The sequence below is a fragment of the Gekko japonicus genome, unplaced genomic scaffold (assembly GCF_001447785.1).
Source record: "Gekko japonicus isolate JY-2015 unplaced genomic scaffold, Gekko_japonicus_V1.1 scaffold109, whole genome shotgun sequence".
NCBI classification, from domain to species: domain Eukaryota; kingdom Metazoa; phylum Chordata; class Lepidosauria; order Squamata; family Gekkonidae; genus Gekko; species Gekko japonicus.
The window spans coordinates 164,110-185,108 of record NW_015164185.1 but is presented as its reverse complement, the minus strand read 5'-3'; the positions used below and the strand labels follow the sequence as shown (position 1 = coordinate 185,108).

The 20,999-nt window shown below is 40.0% G+C and overlaps 1 protein-coding gene across 1 annotated transcript in view; it reads left to right on the top strand.

Moving 5' to 3' along the window:
* The window catches only part of WDR17 (WD repeat domain 17), a 62,896-nt gene that overhangs the window by 3,077 nt on the left and 38,820 nt on the right, over positions 1–20,999 (top strand). The window contains exons 2-9 of the mRNA XM_015408144.1: positions 5,113–5,241; positions 8,176–8,359; positions 9,555–9,785; positions 13,467–13,718; positions 14,483–14,605; positions 18,294–18,481; positions 18,902–19,070; positions 20,248–20,339. Of these exons, the coding sequence (XP_015263630.1) occupies positions 5,113–5,241; positions 8,176–8,359; positions 9,555–9,785; positions 13,467–13,718; positions 14,483–14,605; positions 18,294–18,481; positions 18,902–19,070; positions 20,248–20,339 (1,368 nt within the window). The remainder of the gene's footprint in view (positions 1–5,112; positions 5,242–8,175; positions 8,360–9,554; positions 9,786–13,466; positions 13,719–14,482; positions 14,606–18,293; positions 18,482–18,901; positions 19,071–20,247; positions 20,340–20,999) is intronic.

Genomic DNA, 20,999 nt, shown 5'->3' with positions numbered 1-20,999 from the left:
TCCTGCTTATTATTGAATTCTTAGGAGCCAGCAAAAACCAAGGCTCCTCTGGGAATGGGACACACCTGGAACAGCTATTCGTGTTTGTACTGAAGAATTTGCTAATATGGGTTCTCTGACCTCCTAGTAACCCTCAAGTGTAAAATGGGTTCCGGTAGTGACCATTCTGTACAGGAAAAGAAGAATGCAATGCTCCAAACCATGTGGCTCTGAAAAGCATCTGCTGATATTTATATCAGACATTATTTTTCTGGTTATAAGAGAAGAGATTGGATTTATCCCCCGCCCTTCACTACCCAAAGGAGTCTCAGAGTGGCTTACAAACTCCTTTCCCTTCCCCTCCCCACGACAGACACCCTGTGAGGTAGGTGGGGCTGAGAGAACTCTGACAGAAACTGCTCTTTTTCAAGAACAGCTGTACCAGAACTATGGCTTGCCCAAGGTCATCCAGCAGGTGCAAGTGGAGGAGTGGGGAATCAAACCCGGTTCTCCCAGATTAGAGTCCGCGCACTTAACCAATACACCAAACTGGTTCTTTGAGAACCAGCAAAACCCCAAATTCTGACAAAGGATGGGTGCTGACCAAGCAGTGCTTCTGCTTGCATGAATTTGCTGTCATCCTCTGACCTCAGTATTCCTAGTCTGTAACACAGGACCAATTTTGATGCCCAAGGACTGTCTTTGTAGTTAAGGATTCTTTGATTGCACTTGGGCACATCATTTATCTGACGCTTCCCCATCTGTAAACTGCAAAAATAAAATCTTTCTGTGTCTTGTGTCAATTGTGGGTATCTTATGTTTGTGAAACAGAGAGAAAGCTGTATGAAGAAGTGGTTTGCATTTAAGAATTCTCTGGCATGGAATCATTGATTGGCCTTGGACTAGTCCCTTATAGCAGCACTTCCATGTTCTTTGTGGATATGGGTGTGTGTTGCTGAAAACTACACCTATGAAGAGTAGTTCCCTCCTTGATGCTTTACTTTTTCTAACAGCAAATAGTAAATGTGATTGGCTATTACGAGACTTTAAAATATTTTTAATGTGAGGTATTGTAAATCTGAAGATTCATAACCTAAGGAATTTGATAGGTAGAATAAGGAACATGTGCAGTGTCTTATGGGTTGATATATATTTGCAGCACGGGAAACATGGAGACATCCAGCTTGCAGCATATGCACCAATATTGTGAACAGGATGTGAAAATGTCATTGGAGTTATCTGAGGCACAATAGTAATGGTTAATGGAATAAGAAATATCCTGTATATGAATAAATACAAATGCTTGTGAATATTGAGCTTTCTCTTTGATAATAATACCTTGGCACACAAATGTTGGAAATAAGAGAAGTAAAACAGAAGGAATTTGGGAAAATACATGCACACACATTAAAATGGTACCTCTTCAAGAGCTGTAGTTGCCAGGCTACAGACATTGCTGTGCTGTGTGTGTAGTGTGCGACACAATGCTCAGGCTTCTCTTCAACATCTTTTAAAAAGTCACTGTTATTCTGTTAGCATTAAGATTTAGTTTATCCACCTGTCAGTAAAGCTGTCTCATTCTACAGCCAGACTGAGGATACATGTTTGGAATTTGTAAGGCTTTGAAATGGACATGGAAATCCTTAAGCGGCTCAAAGAAAATGATACGTGTGTTAAGGTAGGGTTAACCTAGTCACATATGTGTAAATAGTGATCAGAGCTGTAATCGTCAAGTCCATTTAATTGGAAATGTGTGTATGTTTAAAGAGATTTCAAGTAAACAGTCTTTCAGTTTGTCACTCTTGCTATATTTAGTAACCAGGAAGGACATAGAATGCTACTACTACTGATAGTTGCTGAAAAAAGACTCCTTTCCCCCTTCCCCTCCTCATCTCCTTAGCAACAATAGAAAACCTTTTACCAGTATTGTATTGACAATGCAGAATTTAAGTACAGCAAAATCGTATAGATGTGTGAACTCCATGTAGTTATTGCTATTTGATCTTTACCTTGTACTGTTGTTGCTCATTTGGCAAGGATGACTGTAAACATTGCTATCGTTAGCTTAACAGATACAGCTTGTGGAGATTTGCTCCCATGTTGTGATGAGTACCCTTGTTGCACTATTGATAATTAAAATCTGTGTGGCTTGAGGCAGTGTTCAGGTTTTAGTATAAATGTGTATTGTGGCTAATGGATCGAGTCCTAGTACAACATCATTAATGTGAGTAAAATTATTTCCTTATAAATGTAATTTAAAGGAAAAATCTACACTGTCATTCTCCTTCAGCATTGACAATCTGATCAAGATGGGTAGCTGTGTTTGTCTGTAGCAGTAGAAAAGAGTAAGACTTCAGTACACCTTAAAGATTAACAAAATTTGTGGTAGGGTTAGCTTTCGTGAGTCACTGCTCACTTCTTCAAATACAGCTAGAATGTGAGTGCTCCTGTTCTATATATTGGAAAGTGGAATGATTTCAGATGCCAAATGACATTAGTAGGCAAATGACAATAGAAGGTGTGATTGGATTAGGTGTGATATGCAGAGAGGTAGTAGGTGTGGAGAAATCAGCATTGGTAATGAGACAGGAAACCTAGGTCTTGATTCAATCCAGGTGGATGCATTGTCTTGAGCTTCATTATCAGTTGCAATTCAGTAGTCTCTCTCTGCTCTCCCTTTGAAATTCCTTTGTAAAATAACTGCTACGTTTAGGTCAGCAACTGAATGTCCTGGAACGTTAAAATATTCTCCCATTGTTTTTTTTAATGTTGTGGTTTCTGATGTCAGACTTATGTCCATTAATTCTTTGTTGAAGGGACTGGCCTGTTTGTCCAGTGTAGAGAGTGGAAGGGCATTGTTGACACGTGATGGCATAAATCACAATAGAGGATGAGCAGGAGTAGAAACCTGAGATGGTATGGCTTGATGTTGCTGGTTCCACTAATGGTGTTGCTAGGACCTATATGAGAGCAGAGTTGGCATCTTGGTTTGTTGCAGGCCTTGGTACCTGAGTCCATGTTACTGTTAAGTAGTTTATCATTGTGGGTGAGAAGTTGTTTTAGGTTAGCAGGCTTGTCTGTAAGCAAGAAAAGGTCGGGGCCCCAGTGCCTGTGTGAGGGAAGAGTCACTATCCAGCATGGGTTGTAGGCCATTAATATTGCATTGAACTGGTTTGAGTTGTGAGCTGTAGGTGACGTCATCCCCTCACAAATGTGCCCTGGCCTGTCATCTCCTGGTCCTTCTCCCCTTCCCTGGGAGGAAGTGGGAGCCCTGGGGTGACCAGTGATGACCGCACTTGCTGGCAGCATATCGCAGCCAGCCTGTGCACCTCATGGTTGGCTGGGGGGGGGAGGAGCCTGGGTGCAGCCAGCCTGCCGAGCTCACCCGGTGTCCTGCCTGCCTGCCTCCTCCATACTGGGACAGAGAGGGAAAAGGAGAGACTGGTGGGTGGGCAAGGTGGCCAATTGAGGCAATCCTTTTCCTTCCTGCTGGCTTAAGCAGCGTGATGGCGGTGGAGCAGATCCGGGAGCTGTACAAGCTCCTCGAGAGTAAGAGGAGCAGCAAGGTGGAGATGATGCTTTGGGTAGTTTTGTGGGGGGGGCACATCCCTGTGTCACTTCTGGAAGTGACATAGTCACATGAGGACACGTACATCCTCACCAAAAGTTTTCTGGCTACAAGGCTGCCACTAGTAGTGTTGTCACTTTCTTTGGGCTTGTCTTGTAGCAGGCTGTCCCTGGGTATCATTCTGGCTTTTCCAGTTTTCTTTCTCACCATATCAGGAGGATATTATAGTTGCAAAAATGCCTGTTGCAGATCCTTCAAGTGAGTATCTCTGTCAGTGTTACCCAAATTGGGCATTCAGCTTTCTGAGCATGGAAACATGAGCGTGGTGATGATCAATGGATAGGCTGAGGGAAATTGTAGTTGCTAATGTCTTTATAGGGAAACAGATATAGGGAAACAGAGAGTCATGGAATTCTACATAATAGGATAGGGCATGTAGCAACACAGATATGAAAGGCAGAATGTCTTATTAGATCTCCATAGAGTGGACCAGTTGTACTGTGGGGTGTGTGTGTGTGGTCATGGAATTCTTCCAGGATGGATTTAGATATGTGATCAGGGACAGGATCTGTAAAAGTGAATCTGGTTGACTGCATTTCATAAAGCATGTCCAGGCATTACAGTCTTGGGGCAAATTAATAAATGAAGTGGACAGATCGTCTCTGTGGCCATTCAGTTTAAACTCTTATTCCCCCCTCCCCAAATATCCAGAGGAGTTAGCCGTGTTAGTCTGTTGCTGCAAAATAGTAAAAAGCCCAGTAGCACCTTTAAGACTAACAAACACAGCTCTCTTCATCAGATGCATCTGATGAAGAGAGCAGTGTTTCTTGAAAGCTTAATAATCAAATAGTCTTTGTGAAACTATGAAAGACTAGGTCCATTCCAGCTAGATAAAACTAGTATAACACTTTTGCTGTTTGTTTACATATAACATAGTTGTGTGAGAGTGAGAGTCCTCCTGTTGCATTATTTAATGGAAAAAAATCAATTGGTGACTTATTCATTCATGTTAAATTGTGGGAGACAATTGGACAATTGGAACAAATTCAATAAGAGTTTTATTTTAATGCAGTAAACGGGACAAAACCTGTGCTAGGTTAACTGACGTGTAAAGAAGCATGTGATGCTTCTGTGTAACAGATGCTGGGTTAAACGGCTGAATCTTGGTTAAGAACTGATCTTATCTATCTGCATTTATACATTTATGGTGGCACTTACTAAATTCAAGCTGTGGATCTGTTACAGTACAATCCTAAGTGCAGATAGATTCCGGCAGGTAGCTGTGTTTCCTTTCCGTGCATGCAAAAGCTTATACCCAGAATAAAACTTTGTTGTTCTTAAAGGTGACACTGGACTCAAACTTAATCCTAAACAGAGTTAGGTTCAAGGTCATTGAAGTCAAAAGGCTTAGAAGGTTGTAACTCTATTTAGGATTGCACTGTTAACGTGTTATTGTTTCTGCATGAATTAAGCAATGTTTTAATCACATTTAATGCTGCTACACAACAAAGTTCTGGAGTGTCTGGGTTGGGTTCATTTAATTTATTCTCACTTCATTTTTGTAGGCAAAAATGGCACAAGTTAAACAAGTGGGCCTATTAGCTGCTGGGTGTCAGCCATGGAACAAAGATGTATGTGCCGCTAGTGGAGACAGGTTTGCCTACTGTGCAACTCTTGCTATTTATATATATCAGGTGAGATGGAATTTGTGAAGTTTGTCTTTGAGTATTTTTCTTTTCTTGCTGTTACATGCTCATACAAGGCATCACTGCATGATTAAGTGGTACATTATTATATGAAAAACATCAATAGAACAAAAATAGAATATTCCATCAACGTGGCTCAGCATTTCAGGTCACGACTTGTCAAAGTATGAATGAATAGGGTTCTGTGGTAAAAGTATTCAATTTTATTTGTTTAAAACATTTGTTAGCTACCTTTCTCCCTTGTAAAACTCAAGACAGCTTACAATATAAACGAAACATTATAAAACACAATAAAAACAAAAATTATAAAGCACTATCAAAATCACACATTTTGGCAAAAACTTTTCAGAATCTAATCCGTGTCACCCACGGGTAGTGATTAGGGTTGCCAGGTCCCCCTTGGCCACCGGTGGGGGATGGCAGGCTGATCAAGCTCCAGTTGCATGAAATCAGTGGCTGCTGATGCGGATTTGCATCCTCATCTGCTTTGAAACACCTGCCTGGCAAGTTTAGTGGGGTTCCTCTGATCATTACGTGTGGATTTTTAAATTATTATTTCATATCCCGCTTTTCTCACCCTGGGGCTCAAAGCAGCTTACAATACAAAGAAATACTGTATGACACAGACAAACAGGAGAATGGCGGAAAAACTTCAAGGACAGGTTTTCCTTTCTCCCTCCCTCCCTGTGTCTCTTAGCATCTTCCTCCTTGCTCTAGATTATTATCCTTAGGCTAAGAGCCAAAGGACAAGAGTTGTTTGGCTTTGGCACCCAATATCTTGCAGGTCTGGGCTTACTCTGTACTGGCACAGAAGAAATGAACACATTTAGCTGTCCCTCAGTTTCTGCTAGCCCCGCTTCCTCTTTTCTTAGCAGTTTGCACTGACTCTGTGTGTGTTTCCTGATCCTTATTTTTCTTCTTCATTTTCTTGTTCACAAGGGTTCCTCCTTGAATCCCTATAAAAACAAGTTTATTAAAAACAAATAAAAATCAATTAAGCCGTTAGGTACAATACCAGTGTAAAGTAAAACTTGCCCATGTACATTTAGTACTTTTCCTGGGCTTCCCTTTAAATGAGCGTTTTGTCTCATGACCAAAATTGCTTATAAAATACAGAGCACTTTTAGAGAGTATTTTGGGAAAATGATTGTCTATCATAATTATTATATATAAAATATATATAACAAATAACAAAACATATAACAAAATATATGAAATAGAAAATACAAGAGGGGACCCGCAAAAAAATGTTGCAAAATGTGTTGAGTTTCAGTTTACAAACATAAAAAACACCTCTTCTATTCCTGAAATTTGAAGCTAGACTCAGCAATAAGGGACAGCTCCCAGTTTCAAAAGATTGTCGTGGAACTTCCCACCACACTTGCCTATCCAGCCTCTAGAACATACAATGCCAAGCCCCTGCAGTGAGAGAAAGAAAGAATTGAATGAATGTAAGAAAGAAATGGAAAGAAGAAATGTAAAGAAAGGGGGGAAAGCAAATAGATGGGGAGAGAGGAAGGAATGAAGCCCCCTGGACCTCCCTGATCCTTCCCTTCTTACCCAGGCGAGACAGCAGCCTCCCCCCCAACAGATCCTGCACACAGCCTCCCCCCAAAAAACCCCAGATCCTGGACGCAGCCTATGCAGCTTCCGGCCCTGCCGCTGCTGCTACCCTCCCCCATTCTTCGCTTCCCATCCGGGCCAGCCAGCGGGCCCACCGAAGCTTCTCCCCCTCCACAGTAGCAATGGCAGGGAGCCTTGTCTGGATCCTGGCCGCCAGGCCAACAAGGCTTCTCCCATGGGATGGTCTGTGCCCAGCATGTCCTCATGGCACCAATGGCTCTTTCCAGTGGTCATAGCGGTGGTGCAGGCAGCAGCGTGGCTTCCCTTGGGTGGATCAGTAAGTATGTGTAGAGAATGTCGTTTTACTTTTGTAGGGATTTAAGTATCCCCCGTGTATATTTTTAAACATGTCAGATTTTTCTGCACACCTGGGGACTGCCCCAAATGTGCAGGAATTTCTGTTGAGCCTCCATGTGCCCCCAATCACCAGAAATAAGTATCTGCACGCATAATGGGTCCTTGGTTATTAGATATATAGATTTCTTCACCACACCCCTTTCATTACATTGAAAGGTTTCTGGGTCACTGTTTACAAAATACTATAAAACTTCTGTTGGGATACATTTATATTCAACGTGTTACATTTTGAATTTCGTAATTAATCTGTCTTTCAACTGAATTATTAATTTCACCGGTGCTGCATACTCAGTACTACATATTTTTGCCATTTCTGCATACTCACTATTACTTTTGGCAAATAGATAACAAAAATAGAGAAGGGAAAACTACTGTATCTCTTTCAGTAGAAAATAAAAAATGTTTCTCTTCAAAACCTACTTCCTTACACACATTTATATTCAACATGTTACATTTAGAGCTGGTTTTCATTCTGCTTCTTCATTGCAATACAATTGTATACAGTATTTTAGACTACTTCTCATTTGATTTCTATTTGCATGGTACACATTCCATCTCTCCTCATATTTTATAACTGATCCTTTTCTCAAGTAATTTGTTCATTTTACCATTACTGCATATTTAGCAAGTTTACCTTCCCATTCTTCTAAGCGTGGACAAATGTCTGCTTTCCATTTTGCTGCATAGATAATTCTAGTTACTGTCACCAAAGATCAACCATTTTTATTGGTCCGATCTTTAAAGACCAATCTTTAAAACTACTACAATCCTGTTAGCTATTGTAAAATATCGCTGCAGAACACTATACTGCTTAAATACAACAGCTTTGAAACTTAACATACATTTTATATTATTTGCTTTTAGCATTTGTGGGACTAGCAAACTAAACATTTAAGATAGTTCAGAATATAAAGAAACGGTAAATTTGTGTTCTCTTTGTAGCTGGATCATCGGTACAATGAGTTTAAATTACGGGCAATTATGTCTGAGCATAAGAAGACAATCACAGCCATCTCTTGGTGCCCCCATAATCACGATTTGTTTGCAAGTGCTAGTGCGGATAACTTGGTAATAATTTGGAACGTGGCTGAACAAAAAGTTGTTGCAAAACTTGATGGTACAAAAGGTAAGTAAGAAATTTGAATGTAACAGCACATATTTACAGCAAAATCTACCGCCCACAATTTATATCTAAATACCTTGAAGTAGCAAGTATCAGTTGTCATAATCCAGTGCCATAATGCAACGGCACTAGTTTTGCCTTAGTTGAAATATAAAGTAAATGTGGCTGGTAATATGGCCAGCCTTCTACCGAGAATGGAGGAGTTGAAACTGCATATTTTTCATCTCTTATTCTAGCATAGACATACTTGGTTTACAGCTGATGTAAAATTCTGAACATTTAGGTGCATTTTCTTAAAGAGACATTTTCAGCAGCCAGGTGCAGTTCTGTTCAGTGCTGGCTGATTCTGCGGCATCTGTCTTTCTGCTGCCTGGACCGTATGTCTTATACTTTTGCTATTGAAATTCAACAATCACAGTCGATTCTATTTAGTGCTCTTCAAAATTTCTCTTTGTCAGGATCATCTATTTACTTAAGTTGTATAGCCAGATTTAATCAGGCTGCTCCAGTGATTTTTTTTAATGGGTGTGATGCTCTAATACATACATGCCTTGACATCACTTGCTTCCTTCAGGTAGAAAACAGATACATATGATTTATTTATTTATTTAGGCATTTTTACCCCGCCCTCCCCTCGAGCAATCTTTGCACATATAGGTTTTTAACCTATTGAAATGTGATTTGGTGTGATGTGTGGGGATGGGGGAGAATAGGATGAGGTAGAAGAGTGCTATGGCAGAAGTAAAATGTAAAAAATAGCTTTGCTAGATCATGGCTATGAACCAGAGTCTAAGAACAACCCGTTGTATATCTCATTTGTTGCTACATGAAAGTTTAAGGGTAGATCTATAGCCAAATCCATTAACAGTGTTCATACGTCTGATTTTTAAAGGCTCCCATGGAGGAATTCTTATTGCAATGAAACAGAAGGTTCAAGATGCTGTACAATAGAATCCTGCTCACGGATCATTCCTCCATAATTTATGTAGTCATTTCTTTCTAATGTAATGTTTTCCAAATGTATTGGTTCACAGGAATTATTCCTGTAGAGGAAAAAAAAATACATCAGAACCATTTTTTATGTTCATAAGATTAATATTGAAATGTGTAAGTAGCTATGGGAGGGAATTAATAACCCTCTTCATTTGTGTTCAGTACTTGAGAAATGATAGCAAATGTTTGGGTTTTTTTGTTTCAGGGATTCCTGCTTCCCTTAGTTGGTGCTGGAATGCGGGTGATTCGGTGGCATTTGTCTCCCATAGAGGACCATTGTATATCTGGACAATTTCAGGACCAGATGGTGGTGTAACAGTACATAAAGATGCCCATAGTTTTTTGTCAGACATTTGTCTATTTAGGTGGCATCCTCAGAAGAAGGGGAAAGTAGTGTTTGGACACACTGATGGAAGTCTTTCTATTTTTCAGCCAGGTAAGAACCTTTCATTATAAGGCAGTTAGTTGTATGTAGACAGAAATCTGTTGCATGGGATAGAGAGAACTGTTGTGGGGTTTTTTGAGGAAATTGAATGTATTTTTGTGAATACTTTATTCCTAATATGTTGCTTATGGGGGTGAGTAGAAATCTCAGGCTCCTGCAGCACAGATTTCATTTCAGATTAACAAACAAACAAACAGACACACCCTCAAACAAAGTTAATTAATATGATGGCTTCTGTATGGGAAGCATAGTTTTGTTATACCAGCTGCATTCAGACATAAATGTATGATTTTTTTTCTTTTCTACAACAAGCTTAGCTGTTCTCAGGTTCATATAAGCCTTCCACTCTTCTTCACAGACAGTTTAGGAATTGAAGACTAATTGGTTTGCAACAAAACATAATTCACATGTTAACCATAAACTGTGGTTTGACTTCTCTCTCCCCAAAAACTATGGTTTGACTCTTGCCCTAGGGAGAGACTGTGGATATATATAATGTGTTCAAATTTTATAATACAGTATGTAAACAAATTCTGCATTGACATGATAATTGATATTCTCTTTCCAAGACCCTTCAGTTGTGCCAAAACAGAGCTTTAGGTGTATTTCCATGGGGCTCTTGTTTAAGCAGTATAGCTTGTTCACTTTCCTTGAAGGGTAATCCCTGACTATGTTCCTTTGCACAGTTGCACCATTGAAGCAGTGCTTCTGGGTAGGGGAAGGTATATCTTGTGTCCTGAAGTTCCAGTGCTTGGAATGGAATTACTTGCTCTGTAATAATGGAAAAGTTAGGCAAATGTTGAATGAAAGCTGAGAGATAAATTTATGCTGTTAAGAAGCTGCTGCAAAGCTGTATCTGTTTATACTAGAAGCTAACTTAGCCCTTTTAATTTTTAACAAGGCCTTAGTAGGAAATTATAGAGAATCTTCTCCTTCTCTGTGAGTCTCATCCTACAAAGTGCTGGTTTGCCCTCCCACAAAGAACTGAGCACCTTCAGTGCTATAATTTAAGCCTGAGTCATCATTGAGTAACTAGCGGGATGCAACAGAGTTTTTTAATTGTTAGTATTTATCATTTTCTCCAGTGTGTTCACTCTGTTTTCAGCTAATTAACTCTCTGTGGTTAGTATCGACACAAGGGAATATTGCATACCATAAAGAAGAAAAGTGTGTTGTTGCTGATGAGAACTTTGTGAAATCTTCACTTACTATTTGGTTCTCCCACACTCAAAAATCTGGTGGAGTCTGATTTGATTCTGTGTTTGATCCTATACATGTATTACATACCCCAGTAAGTCTTACTGAGTTCAACAGAGCTTCCTCCTAAGTAAATGTGAAAAATTTGCAATGTAAACAAAGAAGAATGATGGTGATGAGTTTGAACTTTAAAAATGCAGGTATTTTTGAAGAGCCAGTGTGGTGTAGTGGTTAAGAGCAGTGGAGTCTAATCTGGAGGACCTGGTTTGATTCCCCCACTCTTCCACATGAAGCCAGCAGGGTGGCCTTGAGTCAGTCACAGTTCTCTCACTTCTCTCTCAACCCAAACTATCTCACAGGGTATCTGTTATGGGGAGAGGAAAGGAAAGTGATTGTAAGCCACTTTGAGACTCCTTTGGGTAGAGAAAAGTGTGGTATAAAAACCAACTCTTCTCCTTCTTCTCTCTGATATGCTCCGTAGATTCACATTGCTCCTGCTGCTGCATCCTTCCAAGGTTATTTGTGGAGGCTCTGCTTTAATTATCAAAAGCAATAGAGTCATTCTTAGAATTGTCTTTGGTCTGATAGCTTGAAAACTACTAGGCTGTATAGTTCACTGTGGAAGGGAAGGTGGCATGGTGTAGCTCAATCTTATCAGATGGTGGAAGCTAAGCAGGGCCAGTTCTTGGAAAGGAGACCACCAAGAAAGACTCTGCAGAAGAAAGCAATGGCAAATCACTTCTGCTTCTCATCTGCCTTGAAAACACCCTTGTTGGGGTTGCCATAAGTCAGCTGGGTCTTCATGGCACTTTATACACACACACGCACGCACACACACACACAGATCGCTGTGGCCAAAACAGGGACAACCTGGAAGATCTAGGCTGAATATCCCAGTATTTTGCTGTGGGTAGGAGGATGCTGTAAACCAGAGTGTCTATCCGGTTCCTCCAGTTTTGTTTTTTCAGTCTAAATCTACCAAAATTGCTATTAGCTTCTAGGTGCGGGGGGGGGGGGCTGTTTCTGTGGTAGAGCTAATAGCAAATTTGGGTATGTATGTGTGGAGGCAGGGTTAATTTAGATTGGGCAAAACACCCAGCTTGTAGATACTCCAGATTAGGGACAAGAAGATCTCCGCTGTTCTGTCTCTTTTACAATTTGATCCCCCACCACGGCTGGTCATTTTATCTGAAGATATTCTCTCAAAGGTTGCTAGTTTTTTTTTTTTTATAATACATTTATTGGGTTTTAATGCTTAGTCACACACAAACATATAAGACAACAACAAACATAAATCCACATTACAAATGCTTTCTTCGCACATTACATTAATCATACACTTTACTTATACCTAAATGTGTTATAAATTCATAAGAGAAATTTCCATTACTTCACCTCTAGGTTGCTAGTTTTGATGCAGCAGAATAGCAAGGTTTGAGATAGGATGGTCTTCCTTTTCCTCCCCCTCTCTTTTCCTTCCCCTCCATTATCTACAGACAAGGTGGGTGTATGATTTCCAGGTCTGGCTTAGAAATACAATCTAGGCACATACAGAACCATTTTCTAAGTGCCTGGATCCAGTCCTTGCTTGCACATTTTTAGGCCTGAAGCAGTTTCTCTAATAGAATTAAGAACACTGCCCTGGGAGGGAACTCTACTGAATAGAACTTGAATAGCGTATTGTGTAACTATTATTACGGTTGTTCTCTGTGTCGGAACCCAGCATCAGAGAGCTCGAATTACATGTCTGTATCAGGGTTTGTTGGACTACTTTTTGAAAAGTCCCCTAGAATGGGATTCACAGTCTAAGGGAGTTGGGATGATGGTTTGATTGAGAAATCAATCTAATAGTTTTTACAATAATTTTACCAGTCATGCAGATCAGAAAAGTGGCATGTGAAAGAAACTTCTTAAACGACCTCCTTTCTCCTTGCCGCTGCTCTAGTTTCCTGTCCTATTGCTGCCTCTTAAGTAAAAGTCAGCACTGGGAGAGTCACAGTGCCAACCTAGCAGACCTACACCTTTCTAAGTCCTTTGATGGCAGTGGGCTTAGACAGGTGGAATGCTGCTTAGGATGGCACTGCCAGTTACAGATCTGTCTGTTGACAGGAGTTGATGGCATCTGCTGGGAGCAATACTTTACATCACTCTTTGAACGGTGGTTATATCTCAGTGATCTCAGTGGTTTAAGACTGCCCCATAATATTAAACAATTTCATTTATGAGTGCTTTGTGTAGTTTTGGGGATCTTTGGCTTATATGCACCACCATGCCGAAGGTTTTCCTTGGTCTCTGATTGGGGCTTCTGGGTTTTAATGGAGAATTCTGTGGGCATAGTATGACTGAGAAATTGGGCTGGAAGGAAGTCCTTTAAAAATGATAATTGGTATTGGTATTGGAATGTTACATTACTCTTAAATTTCAGCAGATACGTTCTGTCTGCATTTAAGGAGATATTTCTTTTTACTTTTCAAGGTTCTAAGAGTCAGAAACATGTTCTGAGGCCAGAATCCCTTGAAGGGGCAGATGAGGAAGATCCTGTTACTGCCTTAGAATGGGACCCTCTGTCAACAGATTATCTTCTTGTTGCTAATTTGCATAATGGGATCCGTCTAGTTGATTCTGAGTCTTTGTCCTGCATCACAGTTTTCAATTTTCCCAGTGCAGCAGCATCTGTGCAGTGCTTAGCGTGGGTTCACAGTGCACCTGGAATGTTTATCACTGGAGGTAAAATCTTTTTCACATCATTGTATAAATAATAAGACGACATACAGTAAAATCTATTGCTGTGAATGTTGAGGTGATGCTTGTCTTCAGAAGAGCATGGATTTCAGTTTCAACTAACTACATGTGAAGACCAGTGTAACATTTTAAGAGTGGTATAAATGGCTTTGTAGCCATTGCTGTGCTCAAAACACACACATATATAAACGTATATGTTGGGGCAAATTTTGGGGGGAAAGTGACTCAGTGTGAATGGAAGAGAAGGTGGTCAGGGTGGGTAACTATTGGCTAGCATCCATGTCTTTGCCAGCACAACTTCCATCTCCCCCACCCCATAGTCCTGGAACAGTTTCTCAAGTGGCTTTAAGCCAATTTCTGTAACGAGGAATGGGCATATGTATGTATGTGTGTGTGTGACTCAGAGTTCATTGATGAGGGCAGACTAAAGGCTGTTACACCTCTTTAGAATGGGAAATAACTGTCTGATCTAGTATTTGATTTTCTAGTGAGTACATTTGTGTTACCATGTTCACATAATAAGTAAAACATCTACTTGCAGAACTTGATGTAGGGTCTGTTTAACATTTTTTGTACATTTTCCTTTTTGGAAATGTTTGTGCTACAGGAATGCTTTGTTTATTCATTGTTTGTCTACTAAGACAGGTATATGCACTCTAGCTTCATTCATTGCTGTTGCAATTGCTGAGTTTTTGACTTACTGTATTACATCTTTTGTATGTTAATCAGACAAATTCTTTTTCATATAGATTCTCAAATTGGTGTGTTACGTATTTGGAATGTGTCTCGAACAACACCGCTTGATAATTTTAAATTGAAGAAAACAGGCTTCCATGGTCTACATGTTCTTAGTTCGCCTCCTAAGAAGAAATGTAATTATTCATTTTTGTTATTTTTCTAGACAGAGATTCAAAATGCTTTTTAAAATGTGCCAAATCAACATACCTAACCGGGTCTGCATTTGAACCATTGTGGTGTAGTAGTTAGAGTGTTAGATAAGAATCTGGGAGACCCTGGTTCAAATTCTTACTCTGCCTTGAAAGCTTGCTGGGTAATTTTAGGGCTAGTTGACCACTCTCATCCTAACCTACCTCACAGGCTTATTGTGAGGATAAAATGGAAGTGAGGAAAACAGTGTAAGCCACTTTGGATCCCCATTGAAGAGAAAGGCAGTCTACAAATTAAATAAATGAGCATTTTAACACAGTATGTATCAGTTAATTACTGCAACAACAACAATCAAAAGAAGACTTCTCCTTTGGAGTTATAGAAATTGCTTTGTAGGTTCTTGGACATATAATATTGATCACCATCTTATCATGCAAAGTAAATGTTAGTAAGAAGTGTCTTGGTTCTCAAATAGATTTTGGTAAAGAAAGTATGCAATGTAGCCTTGCAAACAATTTTAAAATTTCATGTATCTTTAAGTATCTACCCTATTCTCCTTTTTTCTTTTTCTGCCTTTCCTACCGTTCACCCCACTCATGCGTTCTGTCTCCCCTTTTTCCTTCTTAGTTGGAGCAGCACCTTTCCCGGGCGAGGAAGGTGGTAGCATCTTCTGCCTGTTAAAGGCTGGAAGAGCACCCGTAATGGCACTACAACTGGGTCTCCTATACCTCTAGAACATTACCATTACTGTGGAAACCTTATCCTCTACTTCTTCCTGATGAAAGAGTTTGGAAAGGCAATATCAGCCTTTTTTTCTTTCTAAACCACAAAAGAACACTGTGGCAACTGAGAAGAGGGAAGAGGTGCCATTACTTTACTTCTCAATCCAAGGCGATGGCTAGTCATCTTGAGTATAGAAGTAGTTAATGATTCTCCAGTTCCCCTGGAGAAAATAGTGGCTTTGGAGGGTAGACTCTATGGCATTATACTCTACTGAAGTCCCTCCCCAGGCTCCACCCCAAAATCTCCAGGAATTTCCCAACCTGGAGATGGCAACTCTAGCCTTGTTCTTCTGTGGCATCTATTTTCTGTTATCAAAATTTTAAAAATGCCCAAAGGGCTCAACAAGAGATGTACAAGAGATGTAACCTAATTTTAGAGGTATGGAGTCCTATCACTGTGAGGTGGATCACACAGGAAAGTTACTCTTATTAAACACTAATCCATTTTTAAGACCTTTGTTACTCATTACATTGAGTAGTGTGGTGATAGCAAGTATGCTGCTAAAGTTAATAGCCTTTACATAAGTTCTTTCCCATTTGTTCCTGGCACAGTGTTCATTGGAGTGCAATACTATTTCAGTTTCTTGCTTGCATCTTTGAAGCTGCTAATGATTCTTCTTTCCTAATTACTCCCACTGGTCAGCTGTTGCATCATTTAAGAACTTGTCTACTTTGTCAACATTATTATGGCAATCAGCCTTTATTTCCAAGGTCTTTAATAGCTGAGCTGTTGGGTTAAATATATGTTTTGGCCCTGCTAGGTGCTTTATTACTCCTTCTTTGTTTTCTCATCTGCTTTTGCTTATGTCCGTAGCATGTTAATGGTATGAACTGTGTGATTCTGTTCCCAACTTAATGATAAATTTAGCAGTTTGCCTAAGGGCACCTGCCATAAGCATTTGAGGAAATCTAATCAAGTGGCTCCATAGGTGTTATCTTGTGAACCTGTGTGGCCATTCTTGATGAGCAACTGTAACAGGGAAGCATCTTTTTACTGCAGCTGTGTTAAGCACAAAGCATGGATGTCACATTAGCTTGTATAAATACTTGTGTACATGTTTTCTTGTGATGGATTTTAATATGTATTTGTTTTTCAAAGTTACATGCCAGGATTAGGAGATTGGGGTTCACCTTTCCACATGGGAGTGGGTTCACTAAATTTGCATTGAGTAAGAGTCTTTCTACCAGCTAAGGCAGGAAGGATTAAAAGGTGGGAAGCATCTGTAATATTATTTAAATGCTAGGAGTTGGATTCCCCTGCATGGAGCAGGTGGGGGTCAGGATTTGCATTTGCTCCACAGACATCCAGGAAGGGATGTCAGAGGTAACTTTTCTGTATTTTTCTGTTTAGTTTAGAGTTATGTTTTTCCTGTTCTTTTCTTTAGATCTGTACGACCAGTAGGCGTGATAGTTATTTTCCATATCTTATGCTCTAGCTTAACCTGTAGCAATAAAATTTTCCTACTGAAGAGAGCAGACTGTATTTCAGACTTCTGTTTGCACGTCTTAGCCACTCACTCATGTTCATACAGACACACACACATTGGGAAACAGCCCTTTGTACTGGCTCAGAGGCAACCTTTGCTAGTGTTCCCCAAGTCACCGGTAATTTGGAAGGCTGGATTTTATCTTGGGATGGTGGCACAAAGGAGAGGAATGTGCTTTGCATGCAGATGGACGTACAACATGCATGTAAACCCACCCTGGGTTAATGACACATGGCTTCTGGCCAGATAAGTCATCAAGATGGTTTACTGCACAATGAAATAATTCTAACACATTGCATCATAGTTGTTTATTGAATTTTGTTTGGTTCTTAATTTTTTTTCAAATGTAGTTACTCTTAAGCATGAAAACAAGTTCTGTTACTGTTGGTGGGACTTGCAAAAATGGGGTTAAGGTCAGAGTTCCTGACTACCTAGATCAGCATTTTCTTGTTTGCTTGCTATTTTTTATTCCCCCCCCCTTTAATTTAAATATGTGGAATTCCTAAATTGAAATGTTTGAAGATAATACATTTGATATGTCTTGATTTTTCAAGCTTTAGGGTTAGATCTTTTTTCCATTGTTAGGAGTCTTACAGAAAGATGAACATTAAGGTTGCCAGGTCCCTCAGACCCACTGGTGGGGGATGGGGGTTGAACTTACCAGATGTGGAAAGGAACACTAAAAAATAAACACAACATGCCTACATGATCCAGAAGTGACGTAGGCATATCAGGGACATCGGGGGGTGACACTCTGGGTTTTGGGCAAACCTCTATGGTAGAATTAGCTTCTACCATAGAGTTTCACCCAAAAACCGGAGCATTGCCCCCACCCCCCCCCGACATCACCAACATGCGTACATCATTTCCAGGTCAAATAGGCACATCGTGTTTATTTCCATCTTCTTTGTTTGGGGTGAGTAATGGGGGGTAGAGAGGAGCACCCAAAATTGGGAGACCCGCGCCTCCACCAAGGGTTCTGACATCCCTTGAGCATTGTTTGTGATCCACTGGAACTGTCCATCTCAAGATAATGTACAACTTTATGTTTTCTTTGCACAGTTGCAAGACTTTATATGTATATATGTTTTTGTTTTTTGGTTGTCTTGAGCATAATTATTATTGAAATGTATTTATTAATTAAAATTAAAATATAGAAGTCTTGCTTCGGAGGAACAAATCTTACCAGACTCCTTTGTTTGGAGCAGAACTGCTCACTTAGCAAAAGGAGTTATTGCATCATTTTTTTTAGTTTTATATCCAGTTAAAATGTTTTTGAAGTACAAGATTCATTACACTAGAAACCCTTTAACTACTAAGGTCATGTGGACAATAATATTATTTGTGGTAAATATGGCAGATTCAAAAATAAAGGTGCTAATATGTTTTATCTTTTAATTCAGCATTTTCTTCACAGTCTCCTAACAAAAACCATCATATGTCATCTACAAGTGAGGCTGTTCCTCCTCCGACTCTAACTCAAAACCAAGCCTTTTCTCTCCCTCCTGGGCATGCTGTGTGCTGTTTCATGGATGGTGGAGTGGGGCTTTATGACATGGGAGCCAAGAAGTGGGATTTCCTTAGAGATTTGGTATGTTTACTCTCATTTCTGATATCTTGCATGCATAATCTTCAAGTGATGTCTCATGATTATCCCTGGGGATATACTGGCATAGAAAATGTAATATGTGATTCAAACCCCTCACAGATTTGCAGCTACTGCAGTCATTATATTATTTCTTGATACCAATGGCTATGTCCATGAATTAACAGAATCACACATTATGTTCTCTGCCCGAATGCATTGCTGATACACAGGGAGAGCACCACATGGATAGGATTTGGAATGCCTGAAACCGCCTAACAGAATTCATTAGTTGTATCCTTAATGTATATTTTTTATGTGCTGTGTTGTTTTAAAAAACAAAAAGACTTAGAAAGCTGTGGTAGAGATGTCATGAGCTGTTATGTCCACTAGCTGTTATAATGGGGCTTCCCTCTGTTATTCTAGGGACATGTTGAAACCATCTTTGATTGTAAATTCAAACCTGATAACCCTGATCTACTGGCTACAGCATCATTTGATGGCACAATAAAAGTGTGGGATATAAACACCTTAACAGCAGTCTACACCTCTCCTGGTAATGAAGGAGTCATATACTCCCTTTCATGGGCTCCAGGTGAGAATTTTTTCACCTTCATATTTCGATAGTAATTTCTGTATACAGATGACACTGATAATGGGTTATAGGTTTTCTGTTGTTCAGAATGGTAAATCACCATTTCTTGTGTATATGATGATTCTGCACAAGCGCAGGATTTAGCTTTGGGTTGTTGTTGTTTAAAAAAAGCTTGTTTCTAGTCATTAAGTTTTCGATAGGAGAAGCCCATGGCGCTGCTGGATTAGAATTCCAGTGTCCCAGAGAAACAGAATAAATAACGCACAACAGTGAATATTTGCAATAAATGTTAGAAGATAAATTAATATCAATATGCTCAATTTGTCTGATTAATACCAGTTGCTCCAGCTTTGGGTAGTGTCAGGTTTGGCTTGTAACAATATAAATTTCTCATTCATGCATTTTTAAACGCGAAGCACTGTATATAACCTGAATGAAGATCCTAAATAGCAGCACTTTGAAAGCTGTCGGTGTAAAGTTGGGCCCCCCTGCAAAGGCAAAGAGAAGTCCTTGCTAACTCCTTTCCCTTCCCCTCCCCACAACAGACACCCTGTGAGGTGGGTGGGGCTGAGAGAACTCTGACACAAACTGCTCTTTCAGGAACAGCTGTGCCAGAGCTTGTGACTGACCCAAGGTCACATCAGCAGGTGCAAGTGGAGGAGTGGGGAATCAAACCCGGCTCTCCCAGATTAGAGTCCGCTCACTTAACCACTACACCAAACTGGCTCAACCATACACCAAACTGGCTCAAATACACTACAGCAAACTGGCTCAATATACAACCAGTGTCATGTAATGAGAAAATACAGGCATCCTGTTATCTCATTATGATCAAGGAGCAGTGAATATGCTTAACACATTTTGTGAAAGGAAGCAGAGAAAACTGTAAACCTTAACTTGCTTGATAGCATGAAAGTGGGAGCTGGAACTGAATAACTGGCAAGCAGGGAGAGTAAAGGGTTCCTCGCTTTGCAGATCTGCTGTGAAAATAATCAGAGCATCGAGAGAGTCTTCAGAGAGAAAAGTAGCACTCTGTGTGTGTGTGTTTGACATTGTCCGTTCAGTTATAGAAAGTCTTTGAAACATATTACCTGTTCTTAGCCTTTGGGATAGCAAAGGATGTGTATGTACATAACTAGTCTCTGACCTCTCTCTCTTTTTTATTTAACAAATAAAGGAGACTTGAACTGCATAGCTGGTGGAACTTCCAGAAATGGCGGCTTCATCTGGGACGTCTCACGGGGCAAAATGATAACCCATTTCAGTGAAGTAAGATGACACATTCATTTTGTTTTAGTACTTATAAATGAGATTCTAGCTCCAGTTAATGGTTGTTCAGGAAAATATCAGTCAGTGTGTTCACTGGTAACCTGTTTCCCCAAAGAGCAGCAAACAGAACAGTAGTATGAACAGCAGTTGTACAGTAAAAACTAGGGATAACCAAAATGGGACATATTTTCTGAAAACTTCAGTCAGCTTGCTTTCAGGGATTTTGGTGATGGTGTTCACAGTGAGGATGGTGCTGATCCAGGAAGCACTGCATCCTGTGTCCTAATTGACTTTATGAGATGGTCCTACAATCGAATCTGATTGGCTGTTGTAGTGTCATGGCATTACTATGCTCACCGGGTGATCCCAGAGAGGTTGGCATCCCTATTTTTAACATGAAGAAAATACGGTTTTAAAAAAGATAGTGCTGAAAAAGCTATTGCACAAAGGCAGCAAAAGTGCTAACATGATCAAGGGTGCTTTTTGTGAGTGTGCTTGTAACACTGTAGCCTCCCACTCCTGAAGGCACTCCTTTTATGTTGAAAAATTCACAGGAAAGAATTTGACACAATCCTACTTAAAAGCTAGTTTTGCAGGCAGGCTGATTCATATTTGGTACATTTTTCTGTGTGTACAGTCATTTTTTCCCTTATGTTTTCA